General features: G+C 41.6%; 1 protein-coding gene across 1 annotated transcript in view; it reads left to right on the forward strand.

Moving 5' to 3' along the window:
• The window catches only part of LOC128022338 (matrix remodeling-associated protein 8-like), a 29,382-nt gene extending 9,433 nt beyond the window's left edge, over positions 1–19,949 (forward strand). The window contains exons 2-10 of the mRNA XM_052609760.1: positions 1,987–2,013; positions 6,107–6,409; positions 6,705–6,806; positions 12,562–13,029; positions 17,411–17,572; positions 17,816–17,873; positions 17,959–18,041; positions 18,125–18,199; positions 18,383–19,949. Coding sequence (XP_052465720.1) covers positions 1,987–2,013; positions 6,107–6,409; positions 6,705–6,806; positions 12,562–13,029; positions 17,411–17,572; positions 17,816–17,873; positions 17,959–18,041; positions 18,125–18,199; positions 18,383–18,423 — 1,319 coding nt within the window. The 3' untranslated portion in view covers positions 18,424–19,949. The remainder of the gene's footprint in view (positions 1–1,986; positions 2,014–6,106; positions 6,410–6,704; positions 6,807–12,561; positions 13,030–17,410; positions 17,573–17,815; positions 17,874–17,958; positions 18,042–18,124; positions 18,200–18,382) is intronic.
• Positions 19,950–20,188: the final 239 nt, after the last annotated feature.

The following is a 20,188-nucleotide window of genomic DNA, read 5'->3' on the forward strand; positions in this document are numbered from 1 at the left end:
TCATCACTAAAAGTACAGTTCCTTATTCAGTTATATACAGTTCCTCTGAAGCTGTTTCATAATTCTGAGAAGAAGAAAAAAATCGGAGCCCTGACTTAAAGTAGTTGAACATTTTCTGTAAAACGAATTTACTTTACATCGCATCATTCCGAACCTGCTTTACTTTTTCTTCACCAAAGTATTTTTTCATACAATGAATGTCAATGGGGGTCCAAATTTGTTTGTACCAGAATATTCTTTAAAATGTATTTTTTTGTGTTTCACTGAAGTCATACAGGTGTGGAATGACATAGGGTTTAGTAAATGGCACAGAATTGTCATTTTGGGGAAAACATAAAAAAGAGATAGAAAGAGAGATGCAGTTTTATAGGTTTACAGTCTAATGTGCAGGTGCTGTTTTGCCCTCCACATGTTTGTGTGAAAATGAGTGTGCATATGTGAATGAATGATGAATACCCAATATGAGCAAACGGACAAGTCATTGCATTTCAAAATGCTTCCTCAGCAGATTCCAAACGCTTGACACTCTCCCTCCTCCTCCTCTGCCTTTCACTGCCTTTCAATGATTGTGGTTTCTCTAGCTTCTAACACATCCCTATTATTGCCTTTCTATTGCCCTCAGGTTTTGCTGTACATTTGCAAAAGTATTTATTTTTCTTTCATTTGACACAAAATCATTATGACATAACAACCCTCAAAACCATATACAGAGATGAAAACCTGGGTGAAAATAATTATTACTGTGTAGCTTAATTGAATATATTTCTTTATTGTAAAGTCTTTAAAAAGCATTATATTTCAGTCTGCTCTTTCAGAGAAACCACTGCTTTGAATGTTTTTTTTACAGAATTGGTTAAGTCATCTGAATGGTAGTCACAGCTGTTAGAGACAGCTGTGCAAAAATAACTACACTGCTCTGGTTTTTCATGAAATGCTAGGTGTTTTTCACATGGTTGTGAAATGTTAAAATGTCTTGTTCATCCAACAGACTGTTTGTATTTTGTTTCTTTAAGCTTGTGGGTTGTGTGAATAGAAAAAAAGGAAACCAACCCATTCCATGTAATTCTCTTATATTTTTGTAGCATGTTGAAAAGGAAGCACAGAAAATTTTACTACTTTATGACTAAGGGAGTAGTTGAATTGTCCCAGACCTTTTTAATGCAAGAGAATCTGGGACTATCCAACCACTCCCTTAGTCATAAAGTTCATAAAATTAAAATTGTGGTTATCATTTACTTACCCTCATATTGTTCCAAACTTGACTGTATTGTTCACAAATCAGATATTGTTACTTATCTCATGAACATGTCAAAGAGAGCTAATGTAGGGCAAATTTCAGTAGGCCTTTTTTTGTGAGCTGTCCCTTGAATTTACAAAAACTTGACAAACATTTCAGTGATTGAGAATAATTTGGGTTTAGGTAATATCTAGTTAAATGTTCATATTGTAAGTCTAAATTTGACAAGAGATTACAAGGTAATGTTTTATTAGCCTTGAGTGTTTGGATTCTTCTTGTAGATGTACAAAGAGGTGTTTATTTCTGATAGTTACAGAGTCTACAGACTCATGCAAACATCCATAAAGAGTCCTTCCAGACAGCTGCAAAATATTGGTGCTGCTCATTTTCACAAAATATTTGTTAACAAACTAATGTTATGCAGAAAGTGAAGCATACTGTACATGGCTGCCCATCACCATGTTTCATGTTTCCGTCTTTTTGTGTGTTGCTGTATGTTTCACATATTATACCTACAATATATTGTTTTATTGTGCTCAGAAGCTCTCAGTTGGAAGTTTCAAGGCCCAGTTTGTCATAAAACATCCAGCCGGTTGATTTTTTTATTTTTAGAGCTAATCATTTTAACAGTTATTTCTAAAAAACACAGTGATAAATCCCTTATGGCAAATCTCTAGTCTTGAACCTAGTGGGAAGAAAAGTATGAGGTGGCTTATGTATTAATTTATTTCTCTTTGCTTATTTTACAGTTCTGGCTTCATTCCTCTTCAGTCCTGGTAAGCACATTACTTAAAAAATAAAAAAAAGTGCATAGAGCATATTAATTAACAATATAAGTATCCAAAAATATACACTACCATTCAAAATTTTATGATTACTTAAAAAAAGATATTAATGCTATTTAGAAGGATGCAATAAGTGGATCAAAAGTGACAGTAGTGACAAATACATTACTGCAATTGATTTATGTTTAATTTAAAATAAATAAATGCTGCTCTTTAGAACTTTCTATTCTTTATAATCCAGATTTTCTTAGCAAGGTTTCCACATAAAACTGTTAAACACTGATAATAATTTTTTTTATAAACCATATGTAATTGAAAATTATATTTGTAAAATATATTTAAAATGAAAAGTTATTTTAAGTTGTAATATTATTTCACAATATTCAATTCAATTCAATTCAAGTTTATTTGTATAGCGCTTTTTACAAAATAAATCGTTACAAAGCAACTTTACAGAAAATTATGTTTCTACAATATTTAGTAGTAGCTAGTAGTTTGTGCACATTTGACAGGATTTTAGAAAAAATAAAAATAATAATAATAATAATATAAGACGTAGTCAGCTAGACGATGAACTATCAATATTATTAATTAAGTTATTATATGATTCAGTGACACATTTAGCAATAATTGTTAGTTCTGTTTGTTGATTCAAGGTAGCATCATCTGGGGTCCTCTGAGGGTCAGCATCATCTCTTCTCAGGTGTTCTGGATCCAGACTGGAGCTTGTTTAAATCCTAGTTACCACGGGATGTAAATCCCGTGGCGAAACATAGAAACAAAATACAGACATCATTAGCATAGCTGCTGATCCAACAAAGTAAAATTAGTTTAACCCAAGTTAATGAATAAAAATGCACCTTTGAACAGATGCAACTACACTCACAGTTAAAAAGATACATTATTCGAATGCTTGGCGAAAGAGATGTGTTTTTAATCTAGATTTAAACAGAGAGAGTGTGTCTGAACCCCGAACATTATCAGGAAGGCTATTCCAGAGTTTGGGAGCCAAATGTGAGAAAGCTCTACCTCCTTTAGTGGATTTTCCTATCCTAGGAACGACCAAAAGTCCAGCGTTTTGTGACCTTAGGGTGCGTGATGGGTTGTAACGTGGTAGAAGGCTAGTTAGGTACGCTGGAGCTAAACCATTTAGGGCCTTATAGGTAAGTAATGATAATTTGTAACTGATACGGAACTTAATAGGTAGCCAGTGCAGAGACTGTAAAATTGGGGTAATATGATCATATTTTCTTGACCTGGTAAGGACTCTAGCTGCTGCATTTTGGACGACCTGTAGCTTGTTTATTGACGAAGCAGGACAACCACCTAGAAGTGCATTACAATAGTCCAGTCTAGAGGTCATGAATGCATGAACTAGCTTTTCTGCATCAGAAACAGATAACATGTTTCGTAGCTTGGCAATGTTTCTAAGATGGAAGAATGCAGTTTTTGTAACATTGGAAATATGATTTTCAAAAGACAAATTGCTGTCTAATATAACACCCAGATTTCTGACTGTAGAGGAAGTAACAGTACATCCGTCTAGTTGCAGATTGTAATCTACAAGATTCTGTGTAGTGTTTTTTGGTCCAATAATTAGTATCTCTGTCTTATCCGAATTTAATTGGAGAAAATTGTGTGTCATCCAATCTTTTACATTTTTAACACACTCTGTTAGCTTAGATAATTGGGAAGTTTCATCTGGTCTCGTTGAGATATATAGCTGAGTATCATCAGCATAACAGTGGAAGCTAATTCCGTATTTTCTAATAATATTACCAAGGGGCAACATATATATTGAAAATAGAAGGGGACCTAGGACGGATCCTTGTGGCACTCCATATTTTACTGATGATAAATGAGATGACTCCCCATTTAAGTAAACAAAATGGTAGCGATCGGACAGGTAGGATCTAAACCATCTTAGAGCCTGCCCTTGAATACCTGTATAGTTTTGTAATCGATCTATGAGTATGTCATGATCTATGGTGTCGAACGCAGCACTAAGATCAAGTAAGACTAGAAATGAGATGCAGCCTTGGTCTGACGCAAGGAGCAGGTCATTTGTAATTTTAACAAGTGCAGTTTCTGTGCTATGGTGGGGCCTGAAACCTGACTGAAATTCTTCATACAGATCATTTTTATGCAGGAAGGTGCTCAATTGAGCAGACACAACTTTCTCTAAAATTTTAGACATAAATGGAAGATTTGAAATAGGCCTATAATTTGCCAGTACACTAGGATCTAGTTTTGGTTTCTTAATAAGAGGCTTGATAACCGCCAGCTTGAATGGTTTTGGGACGTGTCCTAAAGTTAACGACGAGTTTATGATATTGAGAAGCGGTTCTTCGGCTACAGGTAACAGCTCTTTCAGTAATTTAGAGGGTACAGGATCTAATAAACATGTTGTTGGTTTAGATACAGTGATAAGTTTATTTAGCTCTTCCTGTCCTATGGTTGTAAAGCACTGCAGTTTATCTTTGGGTGCGATGGATGAAACTGAAGTGTTAGATGCTGTAGAATCTACATTCGCTATTGTATTTCTAATGTTATCTATTTTATCAGTGAAGAAATTCATAAAGTCATTACTATTTAACGTTGGTGGAATATTTGAATCAGGTGGCGTCTGGTAATTTGTTAACTTAGCCACTGTGCTAAATAAAAACCTTGGATTGTTTTGGTTATTTTCAATGAGTTTGTGTATATGCTCTGCCCTAGCAGTTTTTAGAGCCTGTCTATAGCTGGACATACTGTTTTTCCATGCAATTCTAAAAACTTCTAAGTTAGTTTTTCTCCATTTGCGTTCAAGACTACGAGTTAATTTCTTGAGAGAGTGAGTATTACTGTTATACCTTGGTACAGTACGTTTTTCTCTAACTTTTTTCAATTTGATTGGGGCAACAGCTTCTAATGTATTAGAGAAAATAGTGCCCATGTTGTCAATAATTTCGTCTAATTCGTGTGTATTTTTGGGTATAATTAGCAGTTGAGATAGATCAGGCAGGTTATTTGCGAATCTTTCTTTGGTGGCTGGAACAATAGTTCTGCCCAGACGGTAACGCTGCGACATATAGTTAATATCAGTTATACGCAGCATGCACGATACAAGGAAATGGTCTGTAATATCATCACTTTGAGGTACGATATCTATAGCAGTAAGATCGAGTCCATGCGATATAATTAAATCTAGTGTATGATTAAAACGATGAGTGGGCCCGGTGACATTTTGCTTGACTCCAAAGGAGTTTATTAGGTCAGTAAACGCAAGTCCTAATGTATCATTTGCATTATCAACGTGAATATTAAAATCTCCCATGATTAGCGCCTTATCAACTGTAACTAGAAGGTCTGAGAGGAAATCTGCAAATTCTTTTAGGAATTCTGTATACGGCCCTGGTGGTCTATACACAGTAGCCAGAGCAAGAGATACATTAGATTTCTTTTGCATGTCTGACAGAGTAACATTTAGCAGAAGTATTTCAAAAGAGTTAAACCTGTATCCTGTTTTCTGGGTAACATTGAGAATATCACTATATATTGTTGCAACACCCCCGCCACGACCAGTCTGACGGGGCTCATGCTTATAACAGTATTTTGGTGGAGTAGACTCATTTAGACCAAAATAATCATTTGGTTTTAGCCAGGTTTCAGTCAAGCAGAGTAAATCAAAACTATTATCGGTGATCATTTCATTTACAATAACTGCTTTTGGTGCGAGTGATCTAATATTTATGAGCCCAAACTTTAAAAATTGTTTTTGTTCATTTACTTTACATTTTTCTGGTTTAATAACGATAAGATTTTTTCTAGATCCTACATTATATTTATATTTTGACCTCACTATTCGGGGAACAGACACAGTCTTAATAGGTTATATTAACAATATTACTGTGTTTGCAATAGTTTTGATCAAATAAATGCAGTCCTTGTGGGCATAAGATACTTATTTTCAAAAACATTGAGTAAACTTACCAACCCCAAACTTCTGAACAGAGTAGAGTAACTCCTAACTACTGCAGGACTGAGAATTCTGTGAATGATTAGGCCTAATCTGTGTCCGTGAAACCTGCCATTTGTGTTTCAGCGCTAGGCCAAAGTGATGGCAGTGGCGTGGTGGTGGCCACGTACAATATCAGTGTGCTGCAGGGATCTCAGGCGGTGTTGCAATGTCATAGTCAGCGCATGGTGTGGACACAAGACCGCATAAAGGATCGCCAAAGGGTAGTGCACTGGGATTTACTTCGTAGTGGCCCAGACCTCGCAATGGAACGTGTTATAGACATGTTTTCTACTGGAGACCAGCGCATCTACAATGGCTACAACCAGGGGCGGATTAACATGACCAAGACGGCTTTTAAGGATGGCAACTTCTCTTTGGTAATCAAAGGTGAGATACTTTTCAGCAATGCAAAGGAACTCCCTAGAAATGAGCCTCAAACCTTAGCAGCCACCAGTCAATTATCTGTCTTTCTGTAAATAACATCATAGTAAGCACCAGGAGCAACTGCCTAACAACTACACAGAATGCTTTGGAAACCACCAGCTATATCCCTTGGAACATCAAATCCATTCAAACTTCTCAAGTTTTTAAACTACATAAGACCTACAGTATATAACCTTCACATTTCAGAATGTTCCTTTTCTAGATTCCAAATTGATACATTTTGTCTGGGTTCATACAGATGTTGCAGTGAGTGACAAAGGAATCTACTCCTGTAACCTGCATCATCATTACTGCCACCTGTATGAGTCGATCAAAGTTCAGCTCAATGTCACCAGATCAGGTTGGTAAATTCACTTCATATTTTAGAGGAGGTTTTTGTCTGGCTATTCTTGGCATTTAACCTGCATCTTTATCAGACTGTTTAAGTTCATGCCAAATAAGGAGCTGGCTGACGATTAAAGAATGGAAAGAATGTGAAGACCATTTGAAAAGCAAACTTTGCACTTTTCTGTTCATCTCCAGTCACCAACTGAAAAAAAAAAATATAAATAAAAAATAATATATATATATATATATATATATATATATATAGAGAGAGAGAGAGAGAGAGAGAGTGAGTATTAGTACAATTTAAAATAACTGTTTTTTATTTTAATATCTTTTCAAATTTAATCAGTGCCTGTGATGGCAAATCTGGAATTTCAAGTGTAAAATTATCCTTCATAAATCGTTCTGACTTGCTAATTTGGTGCTCAAGTAACATTTTTTATTATTGTCAATGTCAAATACAGTTATACTGCTCAATATTTTTGTAGAAATCATGATATTTTTTACTATATATATATATATATATATATATATATATATATATATATATATATATATATATATATATATATATATATATATATTGTGGCGAGGTGAGGAACTACACGACAACCGATAGACAGAGAAAATCCCCGAAGGGTGGATTTATTGAAAGACTTTGTGCTCTGAGTGAAGACGGTGCTCTCCGTAGTGCTCCAACTCCCTCGTGCTCTCTGTGCCTTGAGTGGTGGATCCTGTGCTGTGCTCTCCTGGTTGGGGCTGACGGTCACACGCTGCTCTCTATAACAGAGGAGGAAAGAGTTAGGGTCTGCGTCAGTAGACATTCCTCACCATACTGCTTTCCTCCCCTGCTTAAGTAGACGCCGCTTAACGAGCTGCAGGTGCGGCCGCTCAGCCCATGACGAGCTAGTGCCGGTGATTCCACTGTGTTGCCAGGGCGACGCTGACGAGCGCTCGGGACACACGTCACACTCCCCCCCCCTAAGCGTCGACCTGCGCCTGCGGAACAATGGGGAGATATGGGGAGGGTGGGGAGTGGAGCCTGACAGACCTGCGAAAGCTGCCCCTATCCTGGAGAGGCCGTCCGTGTTGGCGTTGGCTGTCCCCGCCCGGTGTTGTATGGTGAAGTGGAAGTCCTGGAGCGCAAGGAACCACCGGGTCACCCTGGGATTGGTGTCCTTTGCGCGGGCCATCCACTGCAGTGGCGCATGATCTGTCAGCAGGGTGAACCGGCGGCCGAGGAGGTAATAGCGGAGCTCCAGGACTGCCCACTTGACAGCCAACGCTTCCTTCTCCACGGCGGCATACTGTTGTTCGGTCGGGGTCAGCTTCCGGCTAATATAGATCACCGGGTGTTCCTCGCCGTCCTGGACCTGGGAGAGAACGGCTCCCAACCCGGTGTCTGAGGCGTCGGTTTGCACCAGGAAGGGGCAGTTGAAATCGGGGGCTCGCAGGACTGGCTCCGTGGTGAGGGCTGACTTCACCTGCTGGAATGCCTCTTCTGCTTCTTGACTCCAGGCTACCTTCTCGGGTTGCCCCTTCCTGGTCAGATCTGTCAGGGAAGAGGCTAAGGAGGAGAAGTTAGGGATAAAACAACGGTAGTATCCCGCCAACCCCAAAAAGGCTCGTACCTGGGTCTTGGTAGTGGGCCGCGGTGCCGAGAGGATAGCTGTCACCTTCTTTTCCTGGGGGCGGATGAGGCCGCGACCCACGCAGAAGCCCAGGTACTTGGCTTCGGAGAGAGCCAGGTGACATTTCCGGGGGTTGGCGGTGAGCCCCGCCGGGCGGAGTTCCAGCAGCACCCTCCGGAGCCGCTCTAAATGCTCCCCCCAGGATTCTGAATGGATGACCACGTCGTCGATGTAGGCCGCGGCGTAGGCCATATGGGGCCTCAGCAGGACATCCATGAGCCTCTGGAAGGTGGCGGGGGCCCCGTGCAGGCCGAAGGGAAGGACCCGGTACTGCCAGTGGCCACTGGGGGTTGAGAAGGCTGTCTTGGGCTTGGCATCCTTAGACAGCGGGACTTGCCAATAACCTTTGGTGAGGTCGAGAGTCGATATGAACCGGGCCCTTCCCAGTCGATCCAGGAGCTCATCGACCCGGGGCATGGGGTAGCCATCGAATTCAGAGACCTCATTTAGGCGGCGGAAGTCGTTGCAGAACCGGAGGGTGCCGTCGGGCTTTGGGACCATTACGATGGGGCTGGACCAGGGACTCCGCGAGGGCTCAATTACCCCCAACTTCAACATCTCCTGTACCTCTGTCTCGATTGCGTGTCGCCGAGCCTCCGGGACACGATAGGGCCGCTGCCGGACGATAACTCCTGGTGGTGTTCGGACTTCGTGCTGGATGACGGTCGTCCGCCCTGGCAGGGGGGAGAACACATCCAAGAACTGACCGACCAGGTGCTGCAGTTCCGTCTTCTGGGCCGCGGAGAGATTGGGATCCATGTCCACAACCACGGGAGAGGTGGTGGCGAGGGCCGAGAGCTGGGGTCCGGTCCCCACCCAGCGCTTCAACAGATTTATATGATAGAGCTGCTCCTCTTTTCGGCGACCTGGTTGGCGCACTTTATAGGTGACGGGTCCTACCCGTTCGGTGACCGTGTATGGGCCCTGCCAGCGTGCCAGGAATTTACAGGCGGAGGTGGGGACCAGAACCATGACGTGGTCTCCCGGCTGGAACTCCCGTGGTTGGGCGGCCCGATTGAAGAGGCGCTGCTGGTCTTGCTGGGCCTTGGAAAGGTGCTCCCGGACCAATGGCATGACCCTGTCGATCCGCTCTCTCATGGCCTTGATGTGCTCGAGGGTGGTCCGACATACCGCAGGCTGTTGCTCCCAGGCTTCCCGGGCGACATCTAGAAGCCCTCGGGGTTGGCGGCCGAAGAGGAGCTCGAAGGGCGTGAAGCCGGTGGACGCCTGGGGCACCTCCCGGATCCCGAACAGCACATACGGGATCATTTGGTCCCAGTCGCGTTGGTCCTCGGCCACGACTCGTCGCAGCATCTGTTTAAGGGTCTTGTTAAAACGTTCCACGAGCCCATCAGTTTGTGGATGGTACACGCTGGTCCGGATCTGCCGGACTTTGAGGAGCTTGCAGAGGTCAGCCATGATCCGAGACATGAAAGGGGTGCCCTGGTCAGTCAAGATCTCCGCTGGTAGGCCAACCCGACTACTCAGTAGGAAGAGCTCCTGTGCGATGTTCTTTGCGGTGGCCTTGCGGAGGGGAATGGCCTCTGGGTAGCGGGTGGCATAATCCACGATAACTAGGATGTGTTCATGCCCCCGGGCGGACTTCGGCAGCGGCCCCACCAGGTCCATCCCGATGCGCTCGAAGGGCACCTCTATGATAGGCAGCGGGATCAGCGGGCTGGGGGGAGGGGTATGTGGCGATGTCCGTTGGCACGTCGGGCAAGCTTGGCAGTACCGCTTGACATCCGCCTCCAGTCCTGGCCAGTGGAAGCGATCCCGGATCCGTTGCGCGGTGTTTGGAGCGCCGAGGTGGCCAGCCATCGGGTGGGCATGGGCCAGTTCCAACACCGTCTGGATTTTGCTTCGCGGTACCACCAGCAACGTCTTTTCCTCCCCCCTTCGCTGCGCGACACAGTAAAGCAGGCCGTTTTGGATGACGAAATGGGGGGTGGGGTGGGGAGCCGGTTGTAAATCCTCTCCTTCCGCCACCCGCACTTGAGACCAGCAATAATTGAGGCGTTCGTCCCCACGCTGCTCTTTGGCGAGCGTTCCCCCTCCCGCTATCTGCTGGAAGACATCAAAGAACAGGTTAGAGTTTTGTGAGGGGGACTCACCTCCTCGAGGGCTGTCCGACGTCAGCAGCGTGGGGCGTCGTCGAGGGCGCCTTGCTGATCTCCGGCGTCGGCGGTTCCCGGCCAGGCTAGCAGGCTGTGTGCTGGAGGTGAGGAGCTGATCGAACCCCGGCCAATCCCGGCCGAGGAGAACGGGTACCGGTAGGTCCTTTAAGATTCCCACTTCGACGGGCCAGGAACCAGGTGTCGCGGTGATGGTCACTCGCCGTGCCGGTACATGTCTGGTATCCCCGTGCACGCACGTTATCGCCAGCCGGGCTCTGGAACCTGTTCGGGGCGGAAGGACAGTTGGTTGTATCAGGCTTACCCCGCTGCCCGAGTCGAGGAGGGCGATGAACGGCCGGCCATTGATGTGCACCTTGGCTCGCGGTGCCTCCGGCAGCGGATCGTGAACTGAACAGCCTGCTAGCCACGTCCATCCTGGGGAGCGCTACGGCTCGGTGGGCATCGGCTCGTCCTGGGGGCCGGGAACCGCAGGCCTGCTCACGGGTCGCTGGGTGCCCTCCGGCGAGCGTCGCTCCTGGACCACCCTTCGGGGAAAAGGCGGCGCTCGCTCCCCTACCTCCCGGTGTTGGGCGGCCTCCGCCAGCTCAATGGCCTCCACGAGCTCGTCGAGATCGGTGGGATTCCTCATGCCAGCCGCCTGCCTCAACGCGCGGGGGAGGGCGCGGAGGAGTCGGTCGATCACCACACGCTCAGCTACCTTGTGTGCGGAGGGACCCCCTGTCAACAGCCAATGTTGGGCCAACCGGGTTAGTTCTGCCGCTTGGGCGCGAGCGGGCTGTCGAGCTCGATATTCCCAGTCATGGAACTGCTGCGCCGCACAGATTGGGGAGAGGCCTACTCGGCTCAGGATTTCCTTTTTCACCTCTCCATAGTCCCGGCTTCTCTCAGCCGTCATGGTGAAATCAACCGCTGCGTTTCCCCGGTCAGCAGCGGCGCGAGGAGTCTGGCCCACTCGTCCTCTGGCCACGCCTCCCGGATCGCGGTGGCCTCAAACATTTGAATATACATCTCCACATCGTCGTGCGCCGTCATTGGCGGCATCAGCTGTACGGCTTGGACACGGGGGTCAGGCAGCGGCGTGCGGTGGGCGGCGGCGCGGAGGGCGGCGAGCTCACGTTCGGCGTCTCCTTGACGTGAGGCCATGTGCTCCATTATCTGCTGCTGGCGGATGCTCACCTCGGTGAGGTGTTTAAGCAGCTCTTCCATGCCGGGGGAGGAGCGGCCGCCTGTGGAAACAGAGCAGAGGGAAAAGAAAAAAACAAATAAATAAAAAAAAATGGGTGACGGTGACTTTAACGATCTCCTCGGGGGTCGGTTGTCGGTCTCCACCTCACACTTCTGCCCGCATTCTCCACCAGTGTGGCGAGGTGAGGAACTACACGACAACCGATAGACAGAGAAAATCCCCGAAGGGTGGATTTATTGAAAGACTTTGTGCTCTGAGTGAAGACGGTGCTCTCCGTAGTGCTCCAACTCCCTCGTGCTCTCTGTGCCTTGAGTGGTGGATCCCGTGCTGTGCTCTCCTGGTTGGGGCTGACGGTCACACGCTGCTCTCTATAACAGAGGAGGAAAGAGTTAGGGTCTGCGTCAGGAGACATTCCTCACCTTACTGCTTTCCTCCCCTGCTTAAGTAGACGCCGCTTAACGAGCTGCAGGTGCGGCCGCTCAGCCCATGACGAGCTAGTGCCGGTGATTCCACTGTGTTGCCAGGGCGACGCTGACGAGCGCTCGGGACACACGTCACAATATATATATATATATATATATATATATATATATATATATAGTTTTTTGTCTTTACTGTCAGGTCAATTTAATGGATCCTTGCTGAATAAAAGTATAATTTTTTTTAAAATATGTATTTTAATAATTACTTTTGAACAGCAATTATACTGTATATGGATACTCATATTTACATGTTGCTGTGGTTTTCTCTCAGCACGTAAGGAGAGGCGGTTTTGGGACGGTCAGAAGGCAGTGTTTGTGGTTCTGGTGGGCAGCACGGTGGTTCTCCCTTGTGTTAACCGCCGGCCCATCTGGACAGAGGGCAACAGTCAGGAGGACCAACAACAAGTGGTGCACTGGGACCGTCAACCTCCAGGGGTCCGACACGACCGTGCTGATCGGCTCATCGACCTGTACGCTTCTGGTGAGAGACGACACTACGGACCGCTGTTTGTTCAGCAAAAGATGAATATTTCTGCCACAGCATTCTCGCAGGGAGATTTCTCTCTGATCATCTCAGACACCCAGCCCATGGATCAGGGGCTATACTCCTGTCATCTCCACCATCACTACTGCGGCCTGCATGAGAGACGCATCTTCCAGCTTACTGTGATGCCTCCGGTCCCCCAGATCCCTCAGGAACCCACAGATGAACCTCAATATCTTCCCAATGAAGACCCAAGTAAGAGGAACATTAATTTATTCAGCTTTCTTTATTTGAACTGTTTACTAATCATGTACGACACTTTCACTGCACACAAGGGATTTTCCAGAATTCTCCCAGTTTAACACAGAATAGTTGCTGCGGTCAGTGGTTTCTGTTGCTGCTTTGGCATTATGACATGTTTGCACCACAGATTCCAGTAAATATTTTTCATCTGAATGCATGTCTGCAGTTTATAAAGTGTGTCTAAAATGGTTGTCAACTGAATTGGCCCTCAACTAAAGTTGCATGTGGATAAATGCCAGTGCGGACCACTTAAACAGGTAGAAGTGAATGTAAGACAAAAGAACGTCCTGCTTGGAGCATCTTCAGCATGTTCCTGAAGAAATGTGTTGATTGCTATATTTGCAACTTAGACCCCCAGGCTAGGGAGTTCTCCTAATTTAATTAGCTTTTCTTTATTTGTTCTTGGTTTGTGATTTGTTTGTATTCACAAGAGAAAGAGGCAAGGGTTGATGTACAACACAAGTCTACACTTGTTTTATAGAAGAGTTTTGTATTACTTTGTCAGCATTTATTGAGCCAAAGAAAAAGCACCCACCCACCATTGGACTCCCTTTTATGTCTTATGAATTTAATCTCTATTGACTAAATGATAAACAAATTTAAGAAAAAGAAATGAGAAAGAAAATAGTGCATGGACTTAAGCAAACAATCCTGACCTAAATCAGTCTGAGGTAAGTCTGCAGATCTGGTTACCCTGCTGTCTGGGTTGCCACGTTCACATTCATTTAAATGCAGCATTTATCCTTTAAAACTTCTTCTTCTTCTTCTTCTTCTTCTGCTTCTTTTTCACTTACATTCCACTGCTGTTCCCTCTCCCACTGTAATTGCTCGCTTTCTCAGTTTGAGTTTTGTTCTGGTCAGATCAGTGAAAGCCATTTGTTTTCTTTTGAGGTATTGCCAGGCAGACAGAAGGGAAGGAGGATAAGAAAGCTTTTTTATTTGCATAAGACAGGGTGGTAGGTGATGTGAATTTGGAGATAAAAAATTAAGGAAATATATAAGAGACCGAGAGGAATTGATGCATAAGTTAAAGAGAGTGAAAGACGGGTGGGGATTCAGCAGAAAAACCCCTAATAAGAAAATGTTGACCATATACTACACAAACCTCAGTGGAATCTGGTGGATATTCACAAACTTTTGGGATAGAAAGAAAAGCGCTAAACACTTTCTTCTAACAACAATATATTTCTACATGGCCTTTTTTTGGGGGGGCAAAAACAAACAAAACAATCTTGGGCATCTGCAGTGAGTGCCTAATTATACATTGTGTTATCCTGATTCGCAGTGTCTGTATTTTGTTTTGATGTCAATTGTTTGTCTAGGCTCTCTTCCTTGATTTAAAGGGATTGTTCAGTCATCATTAATCACCCTCACATCAATTCAAACCCAAATGAGTTTTGTTTTGATGTTAAAAAAAATTAAAAATAAATAATAATAATAATAATTATTATTATTATTATAATTATAATTATAATACAATAAACAATGTGTGCAGTATATTCTAAGTTTTTATTAAGCCTTATGACACATTTGTATTCAGAACAAACTAATATTGAAGTCATTATTCACTGAAAAACAATGCTTACTATTGCCTGTATGTGAGATGAGTGGATGTGATCAAGTTATCGTACTTTTGAATCATTTGATTCATTCTTTTAAATCATTCTTTTACTTATCCTTTTTGTTGTATTGGTCAGTCTGGTTCATACTGGTCTGGCTGATTCATTCATGAGATCTCAAGTTCCAGTGACCCAGCTGCAGTGGTTCAGCTTGTTAAAGGGAAAGATTATCAGTGACGAATGACTGAAGCAGCAATAAGAAGAAGAAGCAAATAGACCAGCATGTTGTACTTTGACCAGTTAATGACCAATTGTTATTTTTTTTCGGTGAATTGTTCTTTTAAAGTATCAAATTTCCTCAACTCCCCTGGTTATATTTTGTAAATGTCATACAAATCGTCAGTCTATTCATTTTCCAAGCTTTCACTTTCTCTCTTTTAACTGCTGCTAAATAACTCTGTGGTTTGACTTAATCTGCCCATTTTTTATTTTATTTCAGTCTTTCTTTCTTGTTTTCTTTCACGATTCTTGTCTCCTCCCTTGTGCATTCCATTTAGCTTCAGCTGTTTCTTTAATTTTCTGTTGATCTGTCTTGCCTGTGTCGCTTACTTTCTCACTTCTCACTTCTCACTGCATAGTTTTCTCTTTTTTACCCTCTGTCTGAGTTTTTTTGGACAGCGTCTTGTTTATCTGCAGGAAAAGGGAAGCTTGATTCATCTGTAAAGCATCTGGCCAGCTGTAGCTAGAGCTCAACATTAGACCATAAGCCATAAGGAGGAGACTGTTGTGGATTTAGGTCAGCCCACCCTCAACATCCCCTCATTCCCCCTTCAACCTTCCCTCAACCCTTTTTTAAGCTGTCCAAAATGTGTCAGTCCTTTCTTCTGTCTTGTTTAAGCATGAATAAAAAGACAACTGTCTGGATCCTGCTCAGGCATTACATAAAACCATTTCCTTTTAGGACGTCTCATAATTCTGTTTATTGTTTTATAGTTCAGCCATTTTAGACCAGGTGGTTCTAATCATATGAATCACTCAGGATCTGGCAATAGCTGTTCAAAAGTTGCGAGCTTTGAGCATATTGATGTTCCTCTATGGTCTTAGAACCAGGACAGTCCAAGTGAAGTCCCTGTGGAAGCCCTGTTCTGGATTGTTTGGCCCATAAATGTTCAGCTTTCATCTTTAGCCCAAACTCAACATCACCATAAACACAGCTATTCATGGACACATCAGTTCATGAACAAGCAGGAAAGAGTAACTGTGGCACAGGTAACAATTAATTAATGGGTATGTTTTAACACAGTAGTAAGCAGAATGTGCTTGTTTTCACAGAGAGAGGTACATTAGAAATATTTCATTACAAACATTTGTAATTTGTAGTTGTCTGATATATTAATACTATTATTGTTTTAATCTCTTTTTCATGGTAATGAATTTGGTAACACTTTATTTTGATAGTCCACTTTAGACATTCTACTAGGAGTAAGTAACTTTGCAACTACATTTCAACTAGCAGTTAGTAGAATATTAGTAGACTGTCTGCTTAATATCTTCTAACACTTTCTTTGTCAGCTTATTGTCAATTTATACTAAACCTAAACCTACCCCTAACACTACTCTGAGAGTTAGTAAGCATGTAGTTGGAAATTTCTGAGATTTAGTTGGTTTATAGTTGACATGTAGTTACAAAGTTACTTATAGTCAGTAGAATGTCTAAAGTGGACTATCGAAATAAAGTGTAACCATGAATTCAATTTGATATACATTGCTATTCAAAAGTTTGGGTGTTTTTGTAAGACATTTCTAAAAAGCTTTAAATAATAATATATATAACAACTTCATGATAATAAGACATTAAGAAGCAAGAATCTCTCTCAGATTTTCAGGTCCAGATCCAAACATAATAGTCTCCGAGTGATTTTCCACATCTAATAACTTCTCTTCTAAGACTTATGATATCATACAGTATTTTGTCATCTATTGTCATCATTTTAGGCTGCGTGTCTTTATTATGTCTCTATTGTTGAAGAAGTGGTGCAGCTTTGGTTTTTATTTATTTGATTTATAAAATTTTCCTGGGAAGCAAAATGACAATGTCATTCAGTAAAATGGACCACATAGAACTTCCCCATTTCCCACAATCATCTTTCTGTTTTCCAATACTGTTCTTGTTTAAAGCCTTTTTTTTTCATTCCTGCCAGGAAAAAGAAAATCTCATCCTAACTGTAAAACACATGGCAGGTTTTCTGGCAGAATTCAGAGTGCAATTAAAACAAACAACCGCACAAACTGTGCTGCTTAAAACGAAGCTGATGCTGTAGATATCCTTATGAATCCAGCTCTTGTGAATATTTCTGTATATAATGGTGTATATTTCTTTTTATCTCTGACTTTCCTGGATTTTGGTCTTTCAGTTATTTTTCACTTGAAAATGTATTGTGTTTTATAGCAGGTTAATCTAAAATATACTTTATTTTTTTCAATGTATTTATTTTATAGACTATGTAAGCTGATGTGATGCCAAATAAATAGCTCAGGAGCATAGACTAGAATATGCTCATTTCTTAGAGGACATGAAATCAGGTTATGATTCAATCTGTAATATCTCTCCTTTATGAGTGCTGAAGTGTGCTTTTTCACTGCAAAAACTTCTGTGTAGCCTAAGTCTTTATAAGTAGCACAGGGCCCTCTGGTGGTTATTAAAAATGGCAAAAAAACAATCAAGTATGATGCCAAAATTCTCAATATATTTACTTCATCATCTTTTCTTTTAGACACCGATATGGTAGAAGTGCCGCCACATGTAATCAACGTCATCTTGCCAGAGCAAAGGAATCACTTCCTGCAGCAGCTGGGCTACATCCTAGCAATGCTCCTTCTACTGGCCCTTATTGTGTTGGCTATCGCTCTCCTGACGTGTCACCGGAAAAGACAAGGTCTTTTATCGGTCCTTTCCATCTGTAGTTTTGATATCTGTTGTTCATATAATTATATTTCAGGTGTCTAAATGTAACTGTGGATAAAATGGTTTTCATTGTGGCACTTCAGAAGTGTCATTCAACCACATAGTTATATATAACATGTATTAATATATGACATTTGTATGCTCAAATATTATGTAAACTGTACTTGATTTAATATTTGCATTGCATTTGTTTTGTTTTGTTTTTTAAACATAGGCATAAATTTTGATCCACGAAAAGTCGAAAGCCCTCCTCTGCCAACGGTGACGTATGTGTGAGTACCCACTGACGTTAAAACGCCATCTGTGAACATTAGTTATGCATAAAGCATAAGATGTCAATTTTTGTCATATATCTAGTGGCCACACATCATGTGTTAAGAAAGAATGTGAGCGAAGCATCGCAGATGTGAAGTCAAGCAACCAAGAGGAAACGAAGCTGGGTGAGTTTACCTCATATTTCCTCTCAAAATGCACCACCAGTGAAAAAAAACTTGGACAAATGTATTTCTGTTTTTCTCTGAAGACTACAAGAACAATCTTCTGAAGGAAGTGGAAATGTCCAAACTATGCTCCCCAAAAGTCATTGACCTGGACAGAGGTAAAATCGTTGGTTGGGATTGTTTTAATGTATTTAAGAAACAAATAGATGCAGCCTCAGTGAGGATACTTCTTTAAATCAATCAATCAATATCAGCACAAACTTTTACCACAGTAGTGTGCAATCCAAAATTACTCCGAAATTTGATTTGTCTTCCAAAATTCACTAATTCCCTCTCTTTAGCTTTTTTCTCTGCAGAGATGGAGAGGCCATCTTGGAAATGAGGTACTTTGCCACTGGCTGGTCCAGGGGCAGATTCGTTCAAACTTGGGGTGACTTTGGGATGAAGAATGACATGTGGACAGTAACAATAATGGCAAGGAAAAGACAGTTGTATAGTTTCTTTTTCCTGACTCAAGATGGTTCTTTTTTTTCTTTTTTTTTTTTGCTCTTGTGAAGCTTGCAAAAAGCACTTGAATCTCAACAGTAATATTTTGGACAACTGTTTCAGAGCACTAAAAAAACAAGCAAAAATCTTTAAAATGCAAGAATATAGTCTGCATTTGTTTTTTTTTGTTTTTTTTTTTACTGAATTTGCCCAATGCTGTGGGTGAGAATGAAACACCCAGAATAATGTGTCGTGTGGAAGGATGAGGCCTGGCAGATGCTGTGACATGAAATGTTAGCTCAGAAGCTTTAATTGAGGAAGAACCTTCTTATTCAATAGGGAATAAAAAATAAAAAAAAATCTATGCCGTTTTAAATGATTTTGTAATTAAATTAAGTCCACAGCTGTATGGTACAATTATTGCAGACGCTATTGCTACATCACAAATTGCATTTTTTATTTCTTTTTAATATTTTTTTTCTTTCTGAAAGCTTCAATTTATAAGCATACTTTAATGCATCATGCTCTTAATAATCATGCTAGGTGAGGTGTAATTTGCTTTTAATGTTGATCTGTCTCTGTATAATTTAGCCCAGACTCAATTCTGAATTTTATGTGTTGGTTTTGTATAACAGTTTTAAACATGAGTAAATATTAGTAGAAAATTAAAGTCTACATTCTTATTGGTGTATGAAAGCACAGTCAGTTTAGCCAAAATATTCAATACTGCAATTCATTAGAATATTATAAACCCATTTTTTCATTTTGATATTTATTCCCAAAAGTGTATTACCATTAAAAAGCTACATTTTTTTTATGTATAAGATTTTTTAATCACAATCTTTTGTATCATGTTACACTGTCTCTGTTATTAACTTTTTCATGTTATCATTTGTATATTTTCATGCTTAATTTTCTCATGTTACAAACCTTACTAATTGCCTTTGTGTTACCGTTTATTTGAATATTCTAGTGTTTAGTGTATTTGCTTTCATACATACTTGCTGCTTTGAGTTCATTTGAGGTCAAACAGTTAATTGTGAAAGTGATACAAATGCATCAAGGTACCTGTACAACATAAAATAATTTAATTTTAATAGCATGGCTTTTGCCCAGTTGCAATGCTGGGGAAAAGCCATGCTATTAAATTTAAATTATTTTTAATTGCAATGCTTTTGCCCAGTATAATGATTATATGAGACTCGGTCGCTCTTTTAAATTCCTCAAAGGCTCCAGATAGGAATGTGTTAAGACCACTGATTGAGGTGGCAAGAGGAATTTGCTGGGTAGACACAATGCATTCAGTACACATAATGGATACTTGATCATTCCCATCCTGATGCAGTTTTATTATTGATGATAAAATTTTCATTTGTTTGATTCAAAACAGAATGAAATAAATACATTTTAACTCCTGGATTATCTGTGGCATGCTGTAGGTGGCATTTTTTCAGTGCATAAATATAGGCTCATGTGCCTATAATGTTAAAGATTTATGATGCTTAAACAAATTCAAACTAGAAATCATTAATATATGGCCATTTGCTTATGAACGAACTTAAAAACATAAAATAAAATCTTTACTCATTTTCTCAACAAATTAGGAATGTCTGTTGAACTGTAATAAGACTGCAGCTGATTTATGACAGATATTTCTCATA

This window comes from Carassius gibelio, chromosome A11 (assembly GCF_023724105.1).
Source record: "Carassius gibelio isolate Cgi1373 ecotype wild population from Czech Republic chromosome A11, carGib1.2-hapl.c, whole genome shotgun sequence".
NCBI classification, from domain to species: Eukaryota; Metazoa; Chordata; class Actinopteri; order Cypriniformes; family Cyprinidae; genus Carassius; species Carassius gibelio.